This window comes from Mastigoproctus giganteus, chromosome 4 (genome assembly GCF_048544385.1).
Source record: "Mastigoproctus giganteus isolate SK-2022 chromosome 4, ASM4854438v1, whole genome shotgun sequence".
In the NCBI taxonomy this organism is placed as follows: domain Eukaryota; kingdom Metazoa; phylum Arthropoda; class Arachnida; order Uropygi; family Thelyphonidae; genus Mastigoproctus; species Mastigoproctus giganteus.
Window position 1 is genome coordinate 174,629,306 of NC_143578.1, and position 25,260 is coordinate 174,654,565.

Below are 25,260 nucleotides of genomic sequence, written 5' to 3' on the forward strand. Positions count from 1 at the left end.
CCAGACTTCTCAATATGCAAAACAAGTTGTGAACCATCGAGGACAGCATAAGGAGACTGGAGAGAGTGTAAAGTTGGTATTTGTATATGGAAGAGAAGGTGCAAAATAAATGGGAAATATTCTAAAATCAATGTCTGTATCTTGATGTGCATTAACCATTTCTGTTACCATTTGCTATTCACTCTTTCTGGAGTGCATTTTGTAAACACACTGGACCCTGGCCTATAAGTTTTCATAGCAGTTGGTTCTGTAGAGTGAGTTTCTTCATGAAGTTTTTGAAAACATGTAAAAATATGTATACATGCTTTTAAATATTAATTTGTTCTTATTTTGACCTGGTTGCCAAATAATTTTGGCAAATTAAAATTGTAAAAAATCATAAAAAATTACAAAAAATAAAAAAAATTGTAAAAAAATTATTAAAAAAAAAAAATCACAAAGAGTTGTTAAAAATTCACTTTACTTCTTTTCTAATAAAATAATACCTTCTATGTCTATTTATGTATCACTTGATTCAATTTCATCAACTTCTGGATCTGAATTCCAGAGAATATCAGCTTTTGTAAGCCCAAATCAGACACCAATGGCTGAGAGGTGCAATCTTGGAAAATTCTCTAATTTTAAAAACTATTTTTGTGCTGGCATCTGTTATAAACTCTATCTACAACTTATTCGAAATACAGATAAGAGTGGTAGCACTTACTGAAGGATTTCAAGGAAATTTGTAGATACTGTAAATGGACACATCTGAAGTAAACTTGAAATGATCTTGAAAAACATATATATAGAGATATTCCTAAGGGACTGCAAACAAACAATAAAAGATACATTGTTTGTTTGTTATTTGGTTTTTAGGAGCATTAGCAACTAAGGCCATATTGCTCCGGGGATATGCGGTGGTCATTCCCTGACCTATGAAAAGATATATGTATACACATATTCTGCGAAAGGTTAAGATTTCATATATTTTTTGAAAACAAAAATGTGAAGTCAAAACCAACATTTTGGACACAATACAAGTTTTCTCTTGATTCCCAAGTGGGGAAGGAGTCAACGTTTGGCATTCTGTGTGTGTGTGTGTGTGTGTGTGTGTACACACACACACACACACACACACACGGTGGGAAAAAAAAATACTTACCCTACCCACCTCTTTTAATTTGGTAAGCATGACAACTATATTGGAATTGTGTTCCCAAAGCATTCTCCAGAAGTCTTCTGTGGTTTCTGGAAGAGGTCCTTGTGTAGCAATATATGCATTGCGATACCTGTAACCCTGTTGACAGAAATATCTACTATTATGAAAAATTTTCTATAAAATAAAGATATCAGTAAAAAAAAAGAAGTGAGTTTTAAAATGAAATATAGTTTTGAGAAATGTTGTTTGGTACATCAGATAACTTATTCAATATTTTCATGGAAATCATTTCTACCAAAACATTTAGCATTTAGCTGTTATATTAAGTAAGACACACTTGTCCTTAAAAAAGGTAATAATATAGAATTACCTTAAAATCAGATGACAGGATAAAACCTGTAAAATTTCTGACTATTGTCCTATGATGATACACGTAGTTGTTTCTCACATACTTTCAGATAATGAAATTCAAGCTTAAGATCCATACCAGGCTATCTTAATTGGGAAACCGACATGTTTTTGGAAACTCAATTTTCTTAATAACAAGTTTTTAAAATCGTTTTTATAATGGCAAACTATAGCTATTCAAAGCAGCTCTTTGAATGATGAGCTGTTCAAATAAATAAATAAATTTTATGTATTATGCTGACTAAAATGTTTGCTGAATGGCCTAATTTTATTAATTTATGTTATTTATTTTTCATTCACATGCAGTATATGAGGCTTGCTTACTTATGTATCACTGGTTAAAAATAAAATAAAATAAACTTTCAAACTGTAAGGACTAACAAAAGGTGCAGAAAAGCACCTTTTTAAGATAACATTCTCAATGATGCACTGGTTGGTACCATGGATACTTATCATCATCAGCCATTTTCGATCCATTGCAGGATGAATGGCCCCCCAGCAACTTTCCAGTTCCTTCTGTTTTGTGCAATGGCCATCCATTTACTGCCCGTAACTCTTGAATGGATACTATAGGTCCCATTGATACTATATGTCACTAATTAATTTTCTTCATGGTGCGTATTAGAAAATATTAATTCACTGCAGTCTGTATTAGTAAAAATGTAACTCATTACTGTGATCCCTTTTCAGCATAAAATTAATAAACCACCAAGTAAATATTATGGTAATATTTTTATTTCCTTTTATTACAGAGAGTGAAATAAGGTGCATTCAGAAGAGTGTGTGATCACTTTTTTTTTTAAATTTCACACATCAAATTAAGAGAACTAACAAAAATGCAAAACTAATAATTATTTGATGAGTAAATTATCACTTGCTGTCAGTGAAGAATTGTTGATGATCCAGATATGGACTGCAATCTACCAACTGATAACTCCTGATATATACAGTGCTGCACCTCTGTAGATTTTCATGTTCCTGACTAAGATATACATTTTTCCTGAATGGATTGAGTAAGCTCAATGATGATGGAATTATTCCTCTTGCTCAGACTACACACACATGAAGGGACGTTAATTCAAATTGAGGAAGGATAGTTGCAGGTTGGATGTGCATAAATTTGTCTTCAGCCAGCGGGTGGTTGATTTTGGAACAAACAACAAACCCCCATCTGGTGTTGTAGAGGTTGATAGTTTGAATAAATTTAAGGAGGGAGGACCACTGCTAGGGTGTTCAATCATCTAGACATCCAAGTTAGGGCTGTGATTCATTCGTGGCTGTGGCTGCCTAAGGATGACCCTACATCCATGACGAAGGTCTTGATAGTCGTCTTGGAATTGCTTCACTCCATTGGTCAGTTCGCCTTTTCAAATGCCAGTGTATTCTAGCCCTCACATTTGCCCATCATCCAAGCTCTCCTCAGTACTCCTGCCCTTCAAAGAGATCTTTGACAAATTTATTCTCTTCTCATGGATGGTTCTGTGTCTCCTCTCTTAATAATCAGTGGCGCACTCTCCTACATAGTTCTTGTCATGGTCAGGCTTTCTCTGGTTCACGTTCTGTCCGTCTCAATGCCTTTCCCACGCTTGCCTACTTCTTGTGGTCGGACTACTCTGAAGAATTTCTGGGGTGGCTGTGATGCTTGAGAGTCCCTAGCTCACATCTCTCAACGTTGCCACAGAACACACAATGCCTGTTTTCAGCGGCATGTTGCAATCATCAATACTGTTGTGAATTGGCTGATGCAGGGAGGTTGGACAGTCCTTGTAGAGCCCCATTACCATACCTCTGATGGTTTACGGACCCTCTCCAATATGAAGAAGTAATGCCAGAAGAATACAGTGAAGTAATACAAACTGCAATTACTAGAGCCTCGTATAGAGCAACAAGAAAGAAAGTCCCATGGAACAGACCCTGTGAATGTTGGAACACGGAACTTATGACACTACGGAGGGAAGTCCATCGGGCACGAAAGTAATATCAGAACAGACGAAACTGGCCAGCAGCAGACGCTGAAAGGCTACACAGGGAATACTTGAATAAAAAGAACACATAAACCAAGGCAATAGCAACTAGAAAGCGAAAAACCTGGGCTACATTCGTCCTAGAATCTGGAAATTCAAACTCCTGGGGTTTATTGTATAAAATCACACAGGGAAAAACCTTCACAACAGATATCTCTGGCACTGTCCTTGCTGATCAAGATAAAACCGCCACCTGGACTGACTTTGTCAGCACCATCATAAATAAGCTCTTCCTGGATGACAACCCTCAGAATGACTTGCTGGAACACAAAAGTATCTGGAAGAAGAACACGGAATATATGACACAGGCCCAACCCTTCACCAGGCTGGAATTGAATCAAGTCCTCAAAAAGGTAAATACCAAAAAATTCCCAGGACTGGATTTAATCGAATATGCTTTCATCATTAGATTTCAGAAATTAAAGCTGGATCATCTTCTATTATTCTACAATAAATGCCTCCAAAAATCAATGTTCTCCCAGTCCTGGAAGGTTGTGCTGCTCTGCTTGATACCAAAACCAAATAAACCTTCGTTCGTACAGACCAATTGCCCTGCTTTCAAACCTGGGCAAGGCCTTGGAAAGACTAATGGCCATCCAAATCACGAATCTCTTTCTCTCCAAAGGCATGATTTCACCAGTGCCCAATATGCGTTCATCCAGGGCAGATCATGTGAAGATGCCCTCTCTGATTTGATGCTGCATCTGGAAACTATGCAATCTAAATATGAACTCACTCTGTTTATTGACTTTGAGGAGGCCTTTGATAATGTATAGTGGGAAAGTGCACTGGAACGTCTTCGCACAGCAGAATGACTAAACAATCTTTACTGGCTGTTCAGAAGCTACTTTTTACAACACACAATAATAGTTAAGTCAAAATACTACCAAGTCGATAAACCCAGCCACCGGGTGTGTCTCTAGGGCTCTGTTCTGGGGTCCTTAGTATGGAATCTGGTACTCCAGAGCTGGCTTGGTAATAGTTTGAAAAAATGAAAATCATAGCATTCACCGACGACCTCACCATCGTGGTCACCAGTCATTCCAGAGCAGCCCTCAAATCCACAGCACAGCAAGTATCTCTACCATCTCTCTACCTGGACTGTACTGTAAAAATTGCAAATTAACACTGCCAAAACTAAGATGACGGTGTTTAAAAACAAGCTCGACTTACAAAGGCCCCCCAAGTCAAAAACAATGGAACCCAGCTAATCTTCGTAGAACAGACAAAAGTCCTGGGAGTAGTAATAGACAAGTGCCTGTCTTTCTTCCCTCATCTACAGCATCTGAGTTCCAAGACGAAAAAGTTCTCTGCCGCAATTATAAGGATCCCAAGAAGTGAGTGGGGACTCTCAAAATGAACCCTTCTTTATTATAAAGTTGTCTTTCTCCCAATAGTAACCTATGCTGCGGGGACCTGGTTTCAAAGAGTACCCATCATTAAGATAAAGAAAAAGCTAAACTCTATATAAAGAGCTATGTTACTGGTGATCCATCAAATCTGCCGTACAGTTTCTACAGCAGCTCTCCAAGTTATAGCAGGCACGCTCCCTCTCGACCTTTATGCAATCTGCAAGGGGCTCTGATATCGAATTAAAAAAGGTATTCCTGCAACGATCTTGGATATAGAACTCTCAATAACTATGGATGTAAAGCAGGAGAAATCTCATTGTCTCAATAAACTCTTCAATATATGGCAGACCAAATGGCATACTTCTATTGTAGGGGATGGTGTCGTAATTTTCTTCCGGAGGTAACTTTTGCGACCACTAAAAAGAATGCCCGATGGTTCTCCCTCAGCCTCAAATCTTCCTTTCTCATTACCAGACACTGTTCTCTACATGAGAAACTGCATACACTGGGACTCATTGACACTCCCTACTACTTTTGCAGACAAAGTGAAAGTTGGAAACACTTGTTTCTGGAGTGTGTACTTTACCATGACATCAGAAACCTTCTATAGAACATGATTCAGGACTTTCCCCCAGCAGATCTGCATCAACTGATATGTACCCAGAACAACCTCAAAGCCTTTCAGACCTTCGCAGCTCAGGTATTTGCCTAGAGGAGGACACTAATTGCCAATCGCTGATGTGGAAATCCCGTTCATTAACAATGCCACTGCCAACTGAAAGTCACTACTTACTGACTGTTACTTCACTGCAAATTTTTCCCCCCTCTAATCTGCATTCTGCACTGGTTCCAGGGCCTGCCCTGGAACTGAGAGCAGCCTTTGTCCACTTTTTCTTCTTTTTCATCATCTCATGTGGGATGGAAACCACTCTCTCATTTTCCCCCCCCCTCTCTCTCTTTCTCGACTGACACCCCGACTTATCTCTTCCTCTTCACTGTAGCCGGTGTGCAGGATTAAATTTATTAATTATTTAAATTTTAAAAAAAAATTTTTTTTTTTTTTATTATTTTTTACTTTTGCTCTGGTCCAGCACCTGGGACTTGGGCTGTCACTGGTGCCAGGCAGCTCTCCTTTTTTTTTTTTTTTTTTTTGCACCATGGGAATTTCCCCCCTTCTTTGGAGTGGACCCCCAGAAAAATCTGGCCCACCTTTTGGCAACATCAGGTGGGTCAGAGTCTCATAAATACATGCCCCATTGGGACTGGCCTACCTTCCTGTAGTGTGAACGAATACCCAGAATCATCTGTCCAGGTGATTGATGCTTCTGGTAGCCAAGTGGCCAGAACATAACAACAGAACACACATAATACACACATTTCTGGCCCTCTTACAGTAGTACTGTCCTTCACAGAGATACAAGGCAGGGATGAACTCACATTCTAGGAGCCACCCCTTACAAAAACACATGAACACATCTGGTGAGTATGGGCTTGCACACCCAGGGTCCTCAGCTGGATATCATCATTCTTCTCTTTCTTGGTGATTTTCTTCTACTTCTCTCTCTCTCTCTCTCTCTCTCTCTCACACACACACACACACACACACACACACACACACACACACACACACACACACACACACACACACACACACACACACACACACACAGGGTAACTCAGAAATTTTTTTTGGCTGATGCAGCATAAGCCTCAGGATTCCTTGCACCATATGGCTAATAATAATAATGACATATGATGGTTTACGGAAACCTGACATTGTCTGTCACTGTGAGAACTCTGTCTTCATTCTGGATGCCCAAGTCGTGGGACATGGGTCTGACCTGGATGTGGCTTACCACCTTAAGGCCCAATATTATGACTCCAATTCCAACCTCAAGTAACTAATCTGTCAAGAATTTGGTCATCCTCCTGTTGTGTCCACCATTACAGTTTCTTTCCATGGAGTGTGGAGTCCTGCCTCTACCTTCTGCTCTCTACTCTGAGAATCACTGCTTCTGATCTGAAGATCCTCTCTGTCCGTGCCCTGCAGGGGACTCATGTGTGCTGGTGAATGCATCAGACCAGGATCTCATTTGTTCTTGAGTGATGACTTCGTTATGATGTTTTGCTGGTTTGCATTATGTTGGCTACCATGGCCTTTAACAAGGAAATTTAATAAAAAAAATAATAAATAAATAAAAACCTAGTAAACTGTTAGAGGGGATTGACAAGTGAAATGGGAAGTGTTGGCTTTTTTGACTAATGCTGTATAAGCTTGCTTTCTTGCATCATCTGCTCATGATAACTTTGGGACAGTTAAACTGATAATAATAACCAAAGAAACAAGAATGCAGCTGTTCAGCATTACTTTATTGATGCAGAATGGAAATATTTAAATTAAAAAGGTGGAAGCAGACAGAAAGAAAACATTAAAATCAAGCAGTATAAAATACTTTAATTTGACTGTCCACTATTTGAGAAATCATCAATAAACATGAAACTGTCAATGTTTCTTCTACCACATACAAGCCATTTTTTGTATGAATTAGAAACAATCAAAGGAATATTTTGCAGGAGGTGTATAAGAAGGAAAGCTGGATGGTCCTGTTGACACAGTTCTCTTTTTTTATCTTTTAATATGAGAATGATCACAGTCAGGTTTACCATTATCATTAGTGGATAATTCCACTGTTCAAGTGGCCGAAATGATTCAATGTCCAAGTCAGTATATTCTTTTGGTCATGAGAATTGGTTTTATCACACAGATTACTGGTACCATCATGGGGAAAATACCACAAGTAGCCAAGTGGTGTTTGGGATGGATTAGTTGGTTTATCTGCTCTAAAAAATGGAGAAAGATCAGTTTTCTTTCTTGATTTGACTTACTAATTGTAAGATGAAAGTGTCTGTTGAGCTTTATATAAACTTAAAGAGAACTTCTAAACTAAAAATATAAAAGGAGTGAATCACTGATAGGAAAATGCTTTGAAAGTTGCACTGGAACACACAATGAGATCAGCTTGGCTGCAGAAATGCTTGATCTGAGGAAACTACATGGTGAAATCTTGATATATTGGATATGTCAAGACCATTGTAATTAAATTATAATTATAATTGTGATTATATTATAAAGTAATTAATATCATAATTTGGTATTATATAATGATTAATAATAATTATACTCACATCAATAAAACTTGCATTTATGTAATCTGATCCATCAACACCACGGATTGGCTGTAGGCATACCCTTGTTGATTCATCTAATGAATAAACAAATGAAGAAATTTCCTTAATGAATGAAGCTTACATAAAATATTATAAAAATGCTTTCTTTAGTTCCAGATGAATATTTACTATATTAATGATAATGATTCTTTGTAATATTAATAAATTGTAAATTTAAAACCAAATTTTAAAATTTAAATAGATTAAATGAAGGGACTGCAGCAAAAGATGGAAAGCAATGTAAAATGAAGGAAAATTTCTGTCTTAGGGTAATGGGACATGTTTTGCAAAATATATAAACATATATGTTATAAGTATAAAATAATCAAATCATATGGATGAAAGACCACTCATCCTTTCTGATTTCATAGAAATTTGATGATTTTTTTGTACAAAGGCAGAAAAGGAAGTCACATTTTGTTATTTTAAAAGTACTTTCTTATAAACACTCTAACATTTACTGGCATATCTAGGCATATATAGGCTGATTATTATTATTAGTAGTAGTAGTACTGGAAAGTGATACAAGGAAGCAAGCTTATATGGCATTAGCAAAACAAAACAAAAAATAAAACAAAATGTGTCTTACTTTTTCTGCCTTTGAGCAATAAAACAATAATCTAGTTTCTATAAAATCAGAAAGGATGAGTGGTCTTTTATCCAATTGAAGCAATTATTTTATAGTTATAAAATATGTTCACATATTTTACATATTTTTAAAGTTTCAAAACATGTCCCATTACTCTATGACAGAACTTTTCCATGAAATATAGATGGTAGTCTGTTCCAACAATCAATTACTTTCTGGCTGATGGCAAATTTTTGCACATCTCTCCTGCAACCATCCTTTTTCAATATAAGTTTGATCCCTTGTGTGCACTGTCTGAGGAAGAGTAAGAAAGGATTATCGTTAAGTTTACTTGATCCATATAAAGCATTAAACACATCAGTCAGGTGTCCTTGCAAGTGCCTAGTTTCCAAGTGATGCAGTTTGCAGAACAGAAATCTTTTATGGTAAGAGTACCCATTTGTATTCTTGACTAATCTGGTTCTTTTCTCTGCATCTGTTCTAAGACATCCCCCATCCTTCTTAAAATGAGGCTTCCAGACTATGCAGTACACAAGATGTGGCCTTATAAATAGGATAATTACCTCCTTATCCCTGCTGGTAAAATTCTTGTATATCATTAACAAACCCCAATGAGCAGTCCTATGGAAGCCTGTCTGCACTACTTAGAGAACTTCATGTCACAATGTACAATTACTCCTAGGTCTCTTTCATTTCTCCCACCTTGCTACTAGCTAACTGCTACGTTATTCTGTGAATTGCTGTTATTACTGCTGCCCATATACACTAATTTGCATTTACCAATGTTTAACCTCAATTGTCACTTCTCAGCCCATTTGCTTAATTTATCTAGGTAAACTTGATTCCTTGACAGTAATCAGGTATGCCTTCCAAACTTAGCTATTTGGTTTTTTTTTTTTTAGGAGCATTAGCAACTAAGGTCATATTGCTCCGGGATATGCGGTGGTCATTTCCTGACCTTTCCGCATCCTCCGTATTTGGTGGTAACAGGCTCAAACCCCGGTCTAATCAAGAAGCGTGTGCTACGCACTGCTGCTCCTTCCCACCTGGCTACGGAGGCGCCTTCCAAACTTAGACAGTAAGTTTATTATGCCTTCATCAATATCATTAATGAATACTGCAAACAGTAAGCAGCCCAGGTGAACCCTAAGAGACTCCAGTAATAGCATTAATCCAAGATACAGTGCCATTCATAACCACTCACTGTCTTCTGTCACTCAAGCATCCTTTTATCCATAGTAGTAACTTTCCCCCAATGCTACAATATGTACAGCAGTCTTTTGTGTGGAATAGTGTCAAAAGCTTTACTGAAATCTAAATATATGATGTCAAAATTATTGTTTGCATACAGTTCCTTTGTTACTGCATCATAGTAGCTAATCAGATCGGTCAGACAGGATCCCTCTTAATAAACTCATGCTATGACCTCTGTATAATTCCATTTCTGTTAAGATATTCCTGCAATACTTCTTTAACCAGTGATGGCCATTGCTTTTTCCTAGAAACAGAAGTCAAGCTTATAGGTCTATAATTATTCACTTCACCCTTTGATTTCCTTTTGTGAATTGGAGAGACATTTGCACATCTCCAATCCATATGGACTTCTCTGAATTTAAGGATGATCCCATAATTATGTCCAAAGGTTTGCTGCTTATTTTAATATAACTAGATATATTTCATAAGCCCCTGGTGACTTATTTATTTTTAGCTTTAGCAATTTCTCTTCCACTTCTTTTCTGTTATAACAAAATCATTTAGCTCTCAGGTATGGGGTAGGGAAGAGAACAAAGAGCTGTCAGTAGAATAAATGAATGGCACAGCCATGGATATAAAACTTTTGAATATTTAAAATGTAAAATAATGGGTGTAACAGTGTTGTGAATTTTATCAGTCAGTTAAATAAAGATTTTGCTGGAAAGCTGAAAATAGTCACGATCTAAACTGTGAAATAGCACTTAATATTAATCCAGTGGCAGAAACACAACATGCCACACAAATAAATGGCTGTGGCAACTCATCTGAGTGGCTTTAGCTTTTATATACCAGTTGCCACAGGTGCTCTTTGTCTGGGTTTTGAAATACTGTGTTAGATATCAAATGTAGTAACTTTTTGAGAGAATATACAGTTGCCTTATTCTTCACTTCTTTTTTCTCATCACTGCTTCGTGTCACTTGTTATTAAGTTTTATTTCTCACATTAGATCATAGCTACTTGCAACCTGCCAATACCAGCTCAAGTTTTATTATTTTTTTATAATATCTGATGTGACCTTCACTGTATTCTTTTCAGCATTTCTTCAAAATATAAAGCAGAACAGACTAATATTTCACATAATTTGAATAATAGCTGGTCTCTTCAGTAGTCAAAATTAAATCTTCTCAGGCATTATGATAATTTAGGCTATAATGGGCTAGTTTGATTCATATATTTTATTTTATTTTCTAAAAATTTGTGTTCCATAGTTTAGTTTGCTGTTCTGTTTTTCATTTTACTACTGCTAACATTATTCATATTTCTTGCCTAGTTAAAATAGCAAATTATTTTTTAAGTTTATTTTCTAGCATCTAAGTCTCTATTAAGTATTTTATTTCTGCACAGTTTACACACATACACAGGGCTGGCTCTGTGTATGTGTGTAAAATAAAATTTGTGGGGCCCTGGTCAAGAATTACATGCCAGCCCTGGGGTCCTGTGCAAAACTTATACCGAGTTTTTTTTTTCAAATTTTACAGTAACTAAGAAATAATTAAATAATTTTATATTATACTGAACGAAAATCTTGAATAAGAATAATATTTAATACATTAATCATCAATATTGTTTAACAATTGTTCTCATCTCATAAAAATAGCTACATAAATAAATAATAACAGGAACCAATAGTCACACACATTTATATATTATTAAATCGATTATTGTGCACAAACATTGTTTAGATAATTACAAAATAATTTTAGCCCTTCTGGCTGCAAAGTTTGATGATGTAGTCATAACCAATTTTTTTTTTTTTTTGCTATGCCATTCTCAGTGGAAATCATTGATAATGAAGCTAGTCTTTCCTGGGAAATGGATGACTTAAACAATTTTTAACTATTTTCAGCTTGGAATGGGATCTTTCATTCAATGCCACTGCAATGAGTCTTGTTTTTTTTTTTTTTTTTTTTGTTAGTTGTTGGCGCATCAGCTTCTGTGGCCATAATGCACGTCCCAAAGTTTTTGCATTTTACTCTGATCCAAGCCTGAGGTGGGATTCGAACCCGCGACCTTTGACGTCGACTTTGCTGGGGCGTTCAACACCCTCTGGTGGCCAAGCGTCCTTTGCAGGCTCAGGGCAGCGAGAACACCAAGCAATTTGTACAGGAGCCTCAAAACTTATCTCTCGGACAGAAACATCCAAGTAATAACGCCCTACAAGAAGTTGACCTGGCCGGTCCGTAGGGGCTGCCCTCAGGGATCTGTCCTGGGGCTGCTCCTGTGGAACATAGTGTTTGACGAGTTCCTCACCATGGACCTGGGGGAGGTGGAGGCCCAGGCCTTCGCAGACGATCTCATACTGACGGTTACGGCAGATTCCAGACAGAACCTTGAAACGCTTGCAAACCAAGCCCTTGAAACTTTGCAGGACTGGGCAACACTACACACCTTAACAATCTTGCCAATGAAGATGGACTCAGTACTACTGAGAGGAAGGTTAAACCTTAGAAGACCACCACAAATCAAGCTGGCAGGACAAACAATCAAACTGTCAACGCAAATTAAATATCTGGGACTGATCATTGATCAGAACTTATCATTTAAACCGCACCTAATCTATCTAAAAGAGAAACTGCAGAAATACACAGCGCTCGTTGCCAGAGTTACACGCAGGGACTGGGGGCTAAACAGAAGAACCCTGTCCCTGTATTATAAAGCCATCTTCATCCCGATAATAACATATGGATCTCCCATATAGTACAAGAAAGCAGGAACAGCAGTGAATAAAAGGATACTGGACACGATCCAACACAACATATTATTAACAATAACAAGAGCATGTAACACGGTTAGTACGAGTGCCTTACAGGTCCTTGCGGGGACCCTACCCTTGGATTTAGAGGTAACCCATGCGGACTTATGTATCTACTAGCCAAAGGAACCCAAACCACCTACAACGGTCTTACCACTGACATCACCAATAACAGGGAAAACGAGAAACAAAAAATAGTGGACCACCTTGTACAAATTTGGCAGAGAAGATGGACAGACGTGGAAAAAGGAGCGATAACAAAAAAATTTATTCCCCAAGTAACCAAGCTGTATCCCAATGCTCCCGCACAGCTGTACCCAGGCCTAAACACTACTTTTCTACTCATCGGCCACGGGCCTTTCAAGGACAAATTAAATGCCTTGGGCTAATTGAAGAATCACACTGTCTCTGCGGCAAACTAGAAACATGGCATCACGTTATGCATCAGTGTAAAATATACAAAGACATGAGATGTCAAATGATCACGAGAATTAAATACATCTCTAACACCCAGGAACACCATCTCCTGGACACACCAGAAGAATTTGCGGCCTTTAGTCACTTTGCCCAGGACGTCTTCTCCAGAAGAAAACTACAAATAGCCATCCACCAAGGCCAACAGGAGTAATGAAACCAAATATGGACACCAAGGAATACGAGAAACTAAGGACGGGGATATCAACCAATAATTGATGACCATTGGAATATGCCACCCAAAGTTGAGAATGGAATGCCACCCATTTAAGATAACAGAACCCACCTTATAGGGAAGTAAAAAAAAAAAAAAAAAGCTATCACACAATCAGAGAAGGATGCTGAACCAAAGAAAGAGGAACACAAGGATGCGGCTTGCCCCATGAGTGACAATGAAGAGAAACAGATGTGAGACAAAGGCCATATTGGAGACCTGAAGAGGGCACTCTAGCCCTCTTCACCTATAATTCCTAACTCCCCGGGAGGAGGGGACGACCACACGGTCCCCTCTTCTCACCATCCCCTGTTTCCTCTCTGGTGGGGAATGGGCATGCCCCACTGAAACTGGGACCATCTTCTCTATTGGCTCCATACTTCTACCTTTCCCCCCCAGTCTTCTGCCTCCCTCCCCTCTATCTTCACGCTAGCGAAAGTCCCACACATCAAAATTAATACATCAAAACCGCCATATGCCCAGCATTCGGCCTAAAAAATTAAAGCGATAATACCCCCATGTCAACGCAAATAATAAAAATCACTTTATTTTATTTTCTTGGTGACCATTGGAATATGGCACCCAAAGTTTTTTTTTTTTTTTGGTCCTAGCTGCCGAAATCTCAGGAAACTAAGCAGCAGCACCTGCCAGAGTAAACTAAGTCTACTGAGTTGCTGGCCTGCCTCCACGGGGCGTAAGTGGGGCAACATTGGATCCCAACAGGGGTCCAGCAGCTAAATGGCCAGAAGAACAACGGTACACGACATTACACGATCCAAGATCCACACACTTTTAAATCTCTGGCATTTACAGTGTACTGTAATACACCACAACGTAAACTACGCGGAGATGGGGGGAACCCCTGGTGCCGCTTGACCCTAAAAACACTTACACTTACACCTTTGGGTTGCCAGGCAGGCACTTTACCCACCTGGCTAGCCCAGTCGCTAATGAGTCTTGTTAAAAGCAATCTTAAGGCTATGGCAACATTTGGGTATAATTCTCTTAAATTTTTCATATATACAAATTTGTACGTACTGTAATATTTCCAACACATTATGTTAGTTGAAACAATTTTTCTGAACATACCGATTTCATCAAAAAAAATCTTCTTTGTCAAGATTGGTATTAAATACTGAAAAAAAGCATATTGGAATTTTTTTTATTTTTTAATTGCTTGTTATTTACTTTCCTTCAGAAGTTAAAAACAATAGATATATTATTTAAAGTTAGTATAACATAAATATTGCATTTTTAAATAACGTCCTATGTTTGATAACAAATGAAACATACACATTGAGAATGATTGGTTAGGTTGGTTATAACTCCAGGGCCTCACATCTGGTGAGTATGGGCTTGGCAAACCCAGGGTCCTGAGCTGGATTTCACCATTCTTCTCTTTCTTGCTTTCTTGGTGGTTCCCTTCTACTTCTCTGTCTCTCTCTCTCTCTCTCTCTCTCTCTCTCAGGGTAAGATGGGAATTTTTTTTTTTTGGCTGGTGCAGCATAAGCCTCAGGCTTCCTTGCACCATATGGCTAATAATAATAAAAAATTAGGAGTTTTATGGTGCATCAGCATCTAAGGCTATTGTGCACCCATTGAGAACGAAGTGTATACCCTCTACTTCTAGCTATTTTAAAGTAAACTCATGCAAGTGCTTTTGAAGTGATGATAATGTGTGTAACTAGACATTAAGACAGCGGTAGGTTCGTCGATAGAAATGTGGACACACACACCAAATATATCCAAATACAATCTGTGATTTGAGAAAAATTAACTATACCTACTATACACGTGTCAGGAATAGGTATAAAAGCAATTATATTCACACTAAAGTACACAGACCAACGAAATACAGTAGATGAATCAAGCCATTGAGCTCAGCAACTTACAACGAGGGATCATCATAAGGTGTCATATTAGAAATCAATCTGTTTGTATCATTGCAGCAACATCATGTAGAATGCAGAAATTGACAGAATGAGACAAGGGGATAGACAGAAGAATGGCACACAAATCCAGCAGTCCTCATCAAATGTAGTCAACTAGGAGTACCAAGAGGCCACAGAACAGATATCGGTATACGGATCATGTGCAGGGAGCTGTGTAGCATCAGATTTTACGGAAGAGCTGCAGTACACAAACCAAACGTACCACACATCAAACATTTGATAGATGCTTTGAGAACATTATTTACCAGAGTATTTGATCCCAACTTTGAAGTTTGGTGGCAGCACCTCTGCCCCTAATGGTGACAGAGGTGCTGCCATCATTAGGGGGGGGGTCTTTCTTGTGATTCTAAATTGGGCCATTGGTTGTCATTCCGGGAATAATGAATGCCATTCAGTATATTGAGATTCTGCCACAGTATAAGAAGAACAATTCTGTTCTTCTTATACTGTGGCAGCTGTATGGGAAGAGTTCTTTTCTGTTTCAGCATAACAATACACCATGTATTGTTATGCTGGCCCTGGAAAGATTGTGCAAGGCTCAAGGGGTAGAATTTTTTTCAGCCTGGACTGTACTTGTTAACAGGAGAGATTGCTTCTACAGGGATGGGATACACTTAAATAGAAAGGGTGCAAGAATATTTGCTGATGCTATCGAGGCAGTGTTAGGTGGGTCGGAAAACTGCTAGCTTGGGGGGAGACAAAGACAAATAGATTAACAGTAGCCACTGGCAGAGGTGAAAGAGATTCTTGCACTGCTTCTATTGGAATGAGCAGAAGCCTGAAAAACAATATGCAGGATATTTCAGAGACTGCTGGAAGTCATTGCGGTACAAATAAACACATGGGTTGTGTTAGGGTAGCTAAGAATAAGAATAGGTGCATGTATACTTGCGTGTACACCAATGCTAGGAGTTTAGTAAATAAATTTGATGAATTTGAGGTATTGCTCAAAACATCAAAGGCAGATATTGTTGGGATATCAGAGACATGATGTCACACAGATATAAGGAATGCAGAACTGGAATTTGGGGAGTACAACGTCTACAGAAAGGATAGACAGGATAGGAAGGGAGGAGGGGTTATGCTATTAGTTAAAAAAACACATAAAATCCAAGGAAGTGAAGCCAGTCGACATCGATGGACAGGTAAGTGTACAGTCAGTTTGGTGTGACATAAGCATGGGTAAATCAAAATTGATAGTAGGAGTGTGCTATAGGCCTAATGACTCTGATGAGTATAATAAGATACTGTACAGGGAAATAGAATGGGCCAGTAAATCAGAGAGTCTTATAATGGGGGATTTTAATTTCCCAGATATTGACTGGAATTTGTGGATTTATTGGATGATTGTTTTCTACACCAGCATGTTCGGGAGGCAACTAGAGGGAGTAATACTCTTGATCTGATTATCAGTAGTGATTCTTCATGCATTAAGAATCTGCAGATAAAGGAACCACTAGGTGGCAGTGATCACAGTGTGCTGAAGTGGGATTTACTCAAGGAGGTAACTACCATCAGAGGTAAAGGGAAGGGTTTTTGCTTTCGTAAAGGTGACTATGATGGTCTGAGACAGTATTTAAATTCTATACAGTGGGACCAACTGATGATGTTACCAACAGCAAATTCAAAATGGGATGCATTCAAGGAACTAATCTTGGAAGCTACCAGGCTTTACATACCAACCAAGAAATATTGTTCAAGGTTCAGGCCTAAATGGCTGTCAGATGAACTAATGAGACATATGGCAGAGAAGAAAAATGCATGGGATACATACAAATTAATGGGTGACATGGAAGCCTATGATAGATATAAGTTGGTCTGTAACCAAGTCACAAAGGAGATTAGGCAGGCAAAGGCAGATTATGAGAAATCCTTGGCAAAGGATGGGATGCAAAGAAAAACAGAAAAGAGTTCTTTACCTATTTAAACTCAAGAAGGAAAGGGATGAATCAGATTGGTCCACTGGATGTTGATGGTTCAACAGTTGAGGATCCTGCTCAGGTGGCTAACAATCTAAATGAGTATTTTGCATCTACATTCACACATGAGGAGTTATTCAGGAAGGGGAATGTCGTAGGTGAAGTAAACATTGGCAGTGAGCTAGATGATTTTCTAATAACTGAGAGGAAAGTGGAGGAGAAATTGTTGAGGATAAACATAAAAAAGGCACCCGGGGTGGATGGGATCTATCCAGTTATATTAATGGAGGCAACAAAGAAAGTAAGCAAACCCCTAGCCATAATTATGAGAGCTTCTTTGGACTCAGGGGAGGTACCCATAGACTGAAGATATGCAAATGTAACCCCAATTCACAAAGGAGGATCAAAGGCTGACACAAGTAATTATAGACCTGTTCGGTTCCAGGAAAATTAATGGAGGCACTGGTTAAAGAAGCACTGCAGGATCATCTGGACAAGAATTCAGTTATAGCTCAGACACAGCATGGTTTTGTTAAGGGCAGGTCTTGTCTGACTAATTTGATTGGATACTGTGATGTAGTCACAAAAGAACTGGATGCAGGGAATAACTTTGATATTATATATTTGGATCTTAGAAAGGCTTTTGATACTGTTGCACATGGAAGACTGCTGCTCAAATTGGAGCAGTGTTGCATTGGAGGCAAATTGCTGCTATGGATAAAGGGATGGTTGAGTGGCAGAAGACAGAGAGTGGTAATCAATGGACACTGTTCAACGTGGACTAATGTTATTAGTGGAGTTCCTCAGGGTTCAGTGTTAGGTCCATTGTTGTTTTCTGTATTTATAAATGATATTGATGATGGTATATCAAACTTAATGTCCAAGTTTGCAGACGATACAAAGGTTGGCAGGGTTGTTAAGGACACTACTGATGCTATGCTGCTGCAACAGGATCTGGAAAGGTTGAGCAGATGGGCTGAGAGGTGGCAAATGAAGTTTAACATTGACAAATGTAAAGTACAGTAAACCCCCGCTATTCGCGGGGGTTACGTTCCTGAGAAATTCCGCGAATACTGAGTTATGGCGCCCATGGTAATAAAAGGGTTCCGTTCCAAAGTATGAAATATATAACAAAAATTAGTCTAAAATTTTGTCTGTACGTATTATGTGTATTTACCTACATAATATGACTATGTACATAGACAAACGCAGAGAGTAAGTACATAAAAAAAAAAAAAAAAGCATAAGGCATCGAAATGAAAATAAGAAACAATTTATTAAATGTAATACTGTACATATTTATTAGACATTTTAAAGAAACCTTTCAAAAACATATCAAGAACATGGGTTGCTGGGCGAAAAATAACCATATCGATTTTTAAATCTTTCAAACCAGCCTTTGCTGGCTAAAAAACTTATCCCGCGAGTGCTATCACCAGTTTCACTAAAGTGTAGTGTTGATAAAGGTGTTTTGCCTTTCACGAATGATAAGTGAACTTAACGGAATTTTATTTTGAGTTCGGTCTTCTATCCACAGATTTAAAGCCTTTCCATTTTTTCTAATTTCACATCACGAGTTATAGAGCAAATTTTTGATGCAATTAGCGCGTTTTCACGGACACTACGGCGGATTTTTTCTTCCGATTTCTTGATTGATCGTACCGTTGACTCATTGATTTTATAATGTTTTGCCACTGAGGAGACACTTTCACCATTAGAAATTTTGTCTAACAATTCAATTTTACTCGCTAATGTCATCACCTTCTTTGATCTTTTCACAGTTCCCTTTTTATTCGCGGCCATATTTTTGTAGGATTAGAAAAGAACTTGTCCACAATAAAGTCGCTTTCTTTTAACTTTAACACGCTCGAAAAAGTCTGTTTACATCAACACACTGCAAAATGGTAGATTTTTCACTTTTGTAAGCGTATCAATTAAAAGCAAGAGATGAAACCTTCTATGACAAGCGCATTACACATACTGAACAAGGATTAGCTTGAAACATCCGCGCTCGCGATTTTGTCACCCCCCACCCATTGAGCGCAGGACACTTCCTTTTTACACCTTTTAAGTTATTTTTACTAATTTTTAGAGAATAAAGCACAATTACAAAATGAGGAGGCACACTTGATACACATAAAGCTGTGAGCGTGTAGCAAAACGAATAAACAACACCATAAAGGCAGAGACAACTCTATTAACACCTCACTAGCTCACATTTTACATTTCTGGGGGTTACTACCATAAAACAATAAAAACAATTTCCAGTTGCGTTCCTGCTAGTGGAATCTGTTATAAACTGGTAGTGAACTCTATCTAATTGCATTTGCGATAATACCGATAGCTGTAATTGTGTTGGTTTTTAAGTTATTATGGTGAAATGTGTTTCCCCTTCACTGCTATAAAAAAATAAATACATTTTCAGAATCTTCTCTTCATTTCTATCGTGTTGCGTTCAGTTGGGGTGATTCCGCGTTCGACTGCCATTTCTTGTAAACACAAAGGCGAATCGTGCATATGCGAATTTAGTTCGTGTTATATACAATATCGTTCCCCTAAATTGTGTAAGATTGAATTAGTGTAGTGTAAACACGTGTTATAAGACGACTGACTGTACTACTCTGTGGACTGGGCAAAATGATTTTAGCCACACCCATGTTTTTTTCATGGCGGAAAATGTTCCGGCGCTTTAAAATTCACATTTTTTTAGGTTTAAATCAGCGACCGCGAATACGCGAAACCGCGAATACAGATACCGCGAATAGCGGGGGTTTACTGTACTACATATGGGAAACAGTAACCCCAGATCAACGTATCAACTCTGTGGTACTATGCTGACAGTGGTAGAGAATGAAAAGGACCTGGGGGTAATTGTGCAGGCAGATATGAAGTTCTCTGAGGAGTGCAGACGAGCTGCAAGAGTAGCTCATGGTGTCTTGTCAATGATATACAGGAATGTTTCTAGCAGGGATAGGGATGTGATTATTCCCTTGTATAAGGCATTGGTCAGGCCACACCTTGAGTACTGTATACAGGTCTGGAGGCCTCATTTCAAGAAGGATGTAGAGCTGATGGAATGAGTACAGAGAAGGGAACAAGATTAGTGAATGGAACAAAGGGTTGCTCTTATGAAGAAAGGCTTAAGTTTTGCAAATTACAGAGTCTGGAGACTAGGCATCGGCGAGGTGATCTGATAGAGGTGTATAAGGCTTTGAATGGCTTGAACATGCTGAATGTCGATGGGACTCTTCCTCTTGCTCAGAATAATCACCTGAGAGGGCATAAATTCAAATTGAGGAAAGATAGATGTTTCCGGAAATTTGCCTTTAGCCAGCGGGCAGTTGGTTTGCGGAATAGACTTCCATCACTTGTTGTTGAAGTTGATAGCCTAAACAAATTTCAGGCTCAGCTGGACAGGTATTTCGAACGAACGAGGGGTGAAATGGGAGTAGTGGTTGTGTTTTTTTTTTTTTTTTTTGGCTGATGCTGAATAAGCTTGCTTTCATGCATCATATGCCTCTACTAATGCTAATATATGCCCGCACAATTACCCCCAGGTCCTTTTCATTCTCTACCACTGTCAGTGTTGTACTACACAGTTGAGGCGCCTCCATAGCCAGGTGGGAAGGAGCAGCAGTGCGTAGCACACGCTTCTTGATTAGACCGGGGTTCAAGCCCGTCACCACCAAATACGGAGGATGCAGAAAGGTCAGGGAATGACCACCGCATAATCGGAGCAATATGGCCTTAGTTGCTAATGCTCCTAAAAACCAAATAAACAAACAAGAAACAAACAAACTACACAGTTGATATGTTACTCTGGGGTTACTGTTACCCATAAGCAGTACTTTATATTCGTCAATGGTAAACTTCAGTTGCCACCTCTCAGCACATCTGCTCAATGTTCCTAGATCCTGATGCACTAGTGTACTGTCATTAACAACCCTGCCAACCATCATATCATCTGAAAACTTGGACATTAAGCCCGATATACCATCAACAATATCATTAATAAATACAAAAAAAAAAAAAAAAAACAGACCCTACACTGAACACTTGGGGACTTCACTAATAACATTACTCCATGAAGAGCAGTGTCCTAGAAACTCTCTGTCATCTCCCACTCAACCATTCCTTTATCCATAGCAGCAATTTGCCTCCAATGCAACACTGCTCGAATTTGTGCAGTAGTCGTCTTCCATGTGCAACAGTAGCAAAAGCCTTCCTAAGAGCCAAGTATATGATATCAAAATTATTTTTTACATCCAGTTCCTTTGTGATCACATCATAGTATCCAATCAAATTGGTCAATCCATTCTCTTAACAAACCTATTGTAGTGTCTGAACTACAGCTGAAATCTTATCTATATGATTCTTAAGTACTTCTTTAACCAGTTCCATTATTTGTATCACTTTTTAATCCTCCTTTATGAATCGGGGTCACATCTGCACATCTCCAGTCCATGGGTACCTCCCCTGAGTCCAAGGAAGCTCTCATAATTATTGCTAATGGTTTGCTTACTTCCTTTGCTGTCTTCCTTATGTTTATCTTCAACAATTTTCCTTCCACTTTGCTCTCAGTTATTATAAAATCATTTATCTCACTGCCAGAGTTTAAAACACCTCTGGCATTCCCCTTACTGAATAGCTCCTCAAGTGTAAATATACATGAAAAATACTCATGCAGTTTGTTAGCTATCTGAGCAGGATCATCAGCAGTTGAACCATCGATACATAGTGGACCAATCTGATTCATCCCGTTTCTTCTAGAATTTACATAAGTAAAGAACTCTTTGCTGTTTTGCTTTGCATTTTTGCCAAAGATTTCTCGTAATCTGCCTTTGCCTGCTTAATCTCCTTTGTGACTTGATTACAGACCAGCTTATATCTACTATAGGTCTGTGCTTGTTAACAGTAGAGATTGTTTCTACAGGGATGAGATACACTTAAATAGAAAGGATACAAGAATATTTTCTGATGCTATCGAGGCAGTGTTAGGTGAGTCAGAGAACTGCTAGCTTGGGGGGGATTCACAGATTAAAAGATTAACGGTAGCCACAAGGAGGGTGAAAGTAATTCTTCAACTGCTTCTATTGGAATGAGAAGCAGTCTGGAAAGTGAAGTACTGGGGATTTCAAGGGCTGCTGGGAGTCATCATGGAAGAAGTAAATACACGTGTTGTGTTAGGGTAAAAAGAGTAAGAATAAGTGAATGTATACTTGCATTTACACCAATGCTAGGAGTATAGTAAATAAATTTGAGGAATTTGAAGTGCTGAACAAGTCATCAAAAGCAGATATTATTGGGATAATAGAGATGTGGTGCCACATGGATATAAGCAGTGCAGAATAATACTAATGCTAATGAATAGGAATTTGGGGGGGTACAATATGTACAGAAAGGATAGACAAGACAGGACAGACAAGACAAGGGAGGAGGGGTTATGCTGTTAGTTAAGAAACACATAAAATTAAGGAAGTTCATCCAATTAACATTAGAATTAGCATTAGAACAGGGATATGATGCAAAAAAAGCAAGCTTATAAAGCATCAGCCAAAAAAAAAAAAAAAAACCCTTCCTATTTCAGCCATCCATTCACTTCAAACATTTGTCTAGTTGTGCTTGAATTTAATTAAGCTGCCAACTTCTACAACAACAGATGTAAGTTTGTTCCAGCAAACAATCACACGCTGGCAAACGGCAAATTTCCACACATCCATTCTAGAACTTCAATTTGAATTTATGTCCCCTCAGGTGATTAAACTGGACAAGAGGAAGAATCTCATTAGCACTGAGCTTTCTGAAGCTATTCAAGGCTTCATAAACCTCAATCAGATCACCTTGCAGGTGCCTATTCACCATACACTGTAATTTGCAAATCTTAAGCCTTCCTTCGTAAGAGCAACTCTTTGCTCCATTCACTAATCTTGTTGCCCTTCTCTGTACTCGTTCCATCAGCTCTACATCCTTCTTAAAATGAGGCTTACAGACTTGTCAGTACTCAAGGTGTGGCCTAAACATTGCCTTATACAAGGGGATAATCACCTCCTTATCCGTGCTAGAAAAATTCCTATTTACCCTTGACAAGACAGCATGAGACTCTTGCTACTCTTGCCGACTGTCTGCACTGCTCAGAAAACTTCATATCTGAACTGCATAACTATCCCCAGGTCCTTTTCCTTCTCTACCACATTGGTGGACAATGCAATGTTGATTCAATGTGGTGTGACATAAGCAATGGGAAAGGGAAAATGAGAGTAGGTTTGTGTTATAGGCCTAAGGAACCTGATGAGTATAATGAGCAGTTCTGCAGAGAAATAGAGTGGGCCAGTAAATCAGAATGTCTTATAATGGAGAATTTTAAATTTCCAAATATTGACGTGAACTTGGGATTGGTCAATCACACAATCGGAAGACTTTTGCAGATTTATTGGATGCTGTTTTGTTTCCTACAGCAATTTTTTCGAAAGGCAACCAGAGGGAGTAATACTTTTGATCTGATTATCAGCAGTGATTTTTCATACATTAAGAATCTGCAGATAAAGGAACCACTAGGTGGCAGTGATCACAGTGTACTGATGTAGGATTTACTTAAAGATGTAACTATCATCAGGGGTAAGGGGAAGGGTTGTTGCTTTCTTAAAGGTGACTACAGTGATCTCAGACAATTTTTAAATCAACTGATGATGTTACCAACGGTGAATTTTAATAAGACGTCTTCATGGACTTAATCTTGGAGGGTACTAGTCTTTTCATATCAACTAAGAAATACTGTTCATGGTTTGGGCCTAAATGGATGTCATATGAATTAATGAGGCTCATGGCAGAAGAAAAACGCATGGGATGCATAAAAATTATCATGCAACACAGAAGCCTATGGTAGATAAAAGCCTATGGTACAGAAGCCTATGGTAGATAAAATCTAGAAGTGATGAATCAGATTGGTCCAGTTAACATAGATGGTTTGACTATTGATGATCATGCTCATGTAGCTGATAAATTGAATGAGTATTTTGCATCTACATTCACACATGAGGAGTTATTCAAGGAGAGGAATGCCAGAAGTGTATCAAACTATAACAGGGTGCTAAGTGATTTTGTAATAACTGAGAGCAAAGTGGAGGAGAAACTGTTGAAGATAAACATAAGAAAGGCACCTGTGGTGTATGGGATCTATCCAGTTATATTAAAGGAAGCAGAAAAGGAAGTGAGCAAAACCTTAGCCATAATTATGAAACATTCCTTGGACTCCGGGTAGGTACCCATGGACCGGAGATGTGCAAATGTGACCCCGATTCATAAAGGAGGATCAAATTTGAACAAGTAATTACAGACCTGCTAGTTTATCTTCTGTTCTGGAGAAAGCAAAGGATGGTTCGACTGTTGATGAATTCTGCTCAGATAGCAAACAAACTGAATAAGTATTTTGCATCTACACACACACACACACACACACACACACACACACACACACACACACACACACACACACACACACACACACACACACACACACACACACACACACACACACACACACAAGGAGTTATTAAGGAAGGAAAATGCCAGAAGTTTATCAAATTGTAACAGGGTTCTTAACGATTTTGTAATAACTGAGAGCAAAGTGGAGAAGAAATTGTTGAAGTTAAACATAAGAAAGGCACCTGGGGTGGATGGGATCTATCCAGTTATATTAAAGGAGGTGGCAAAGGGACTAAGCAAACCTTTAGTCATAATTATGAGAGCATCCTTGGGCTCAGGAGAAGTCCCCATGGACTGGAGATGTGCAAATGTATCCCCAATTCACAAATGGGGATCAAAGGACACAAGTAATTACAGATCAGTTAATTTGACTTCTGTTCCAGGGAAAATAATGGAGTCACTGGTTGATGAAGCATTGCAGAATCATCTAGACAAGACTGCAGCAATAATTCAGAGACAGCATGGGTTCGTTA

General features: G+C 38.5%; 1 protein-coding gene across 6 annotated transcripts in view; it reads right to left on the reverse strand.

The window, feature by feature from the left end:
- Positions 1-25,260, reverse strand: part of LOC150087215 (tyrosine-protein phosphatase Lar-like) — a 1,652,393-nt gene that overhangs the window by 65,729 nt on the left and 1,561,404 nt on the right. For all 6 annotated transcript variants that reach the window (XM_090371077.1, XM_090371082.1, XM_090371081.1 and 3 more), the window contains 2 exons: positions 8,109-8,185; positions 1,142-1,276 (listed from right to left, as the gene is read on the reverse strand). In XM_090371077.1, the coding sequence (XP_090227203.1) occupies positions 1,142-1,276; positions 8,109-8,185 (212 nt within the window). The remainder of the gene's footprint in view (positions 1-1,141; positions 1,277-8,108; positions 8,186-25,260) is intronic.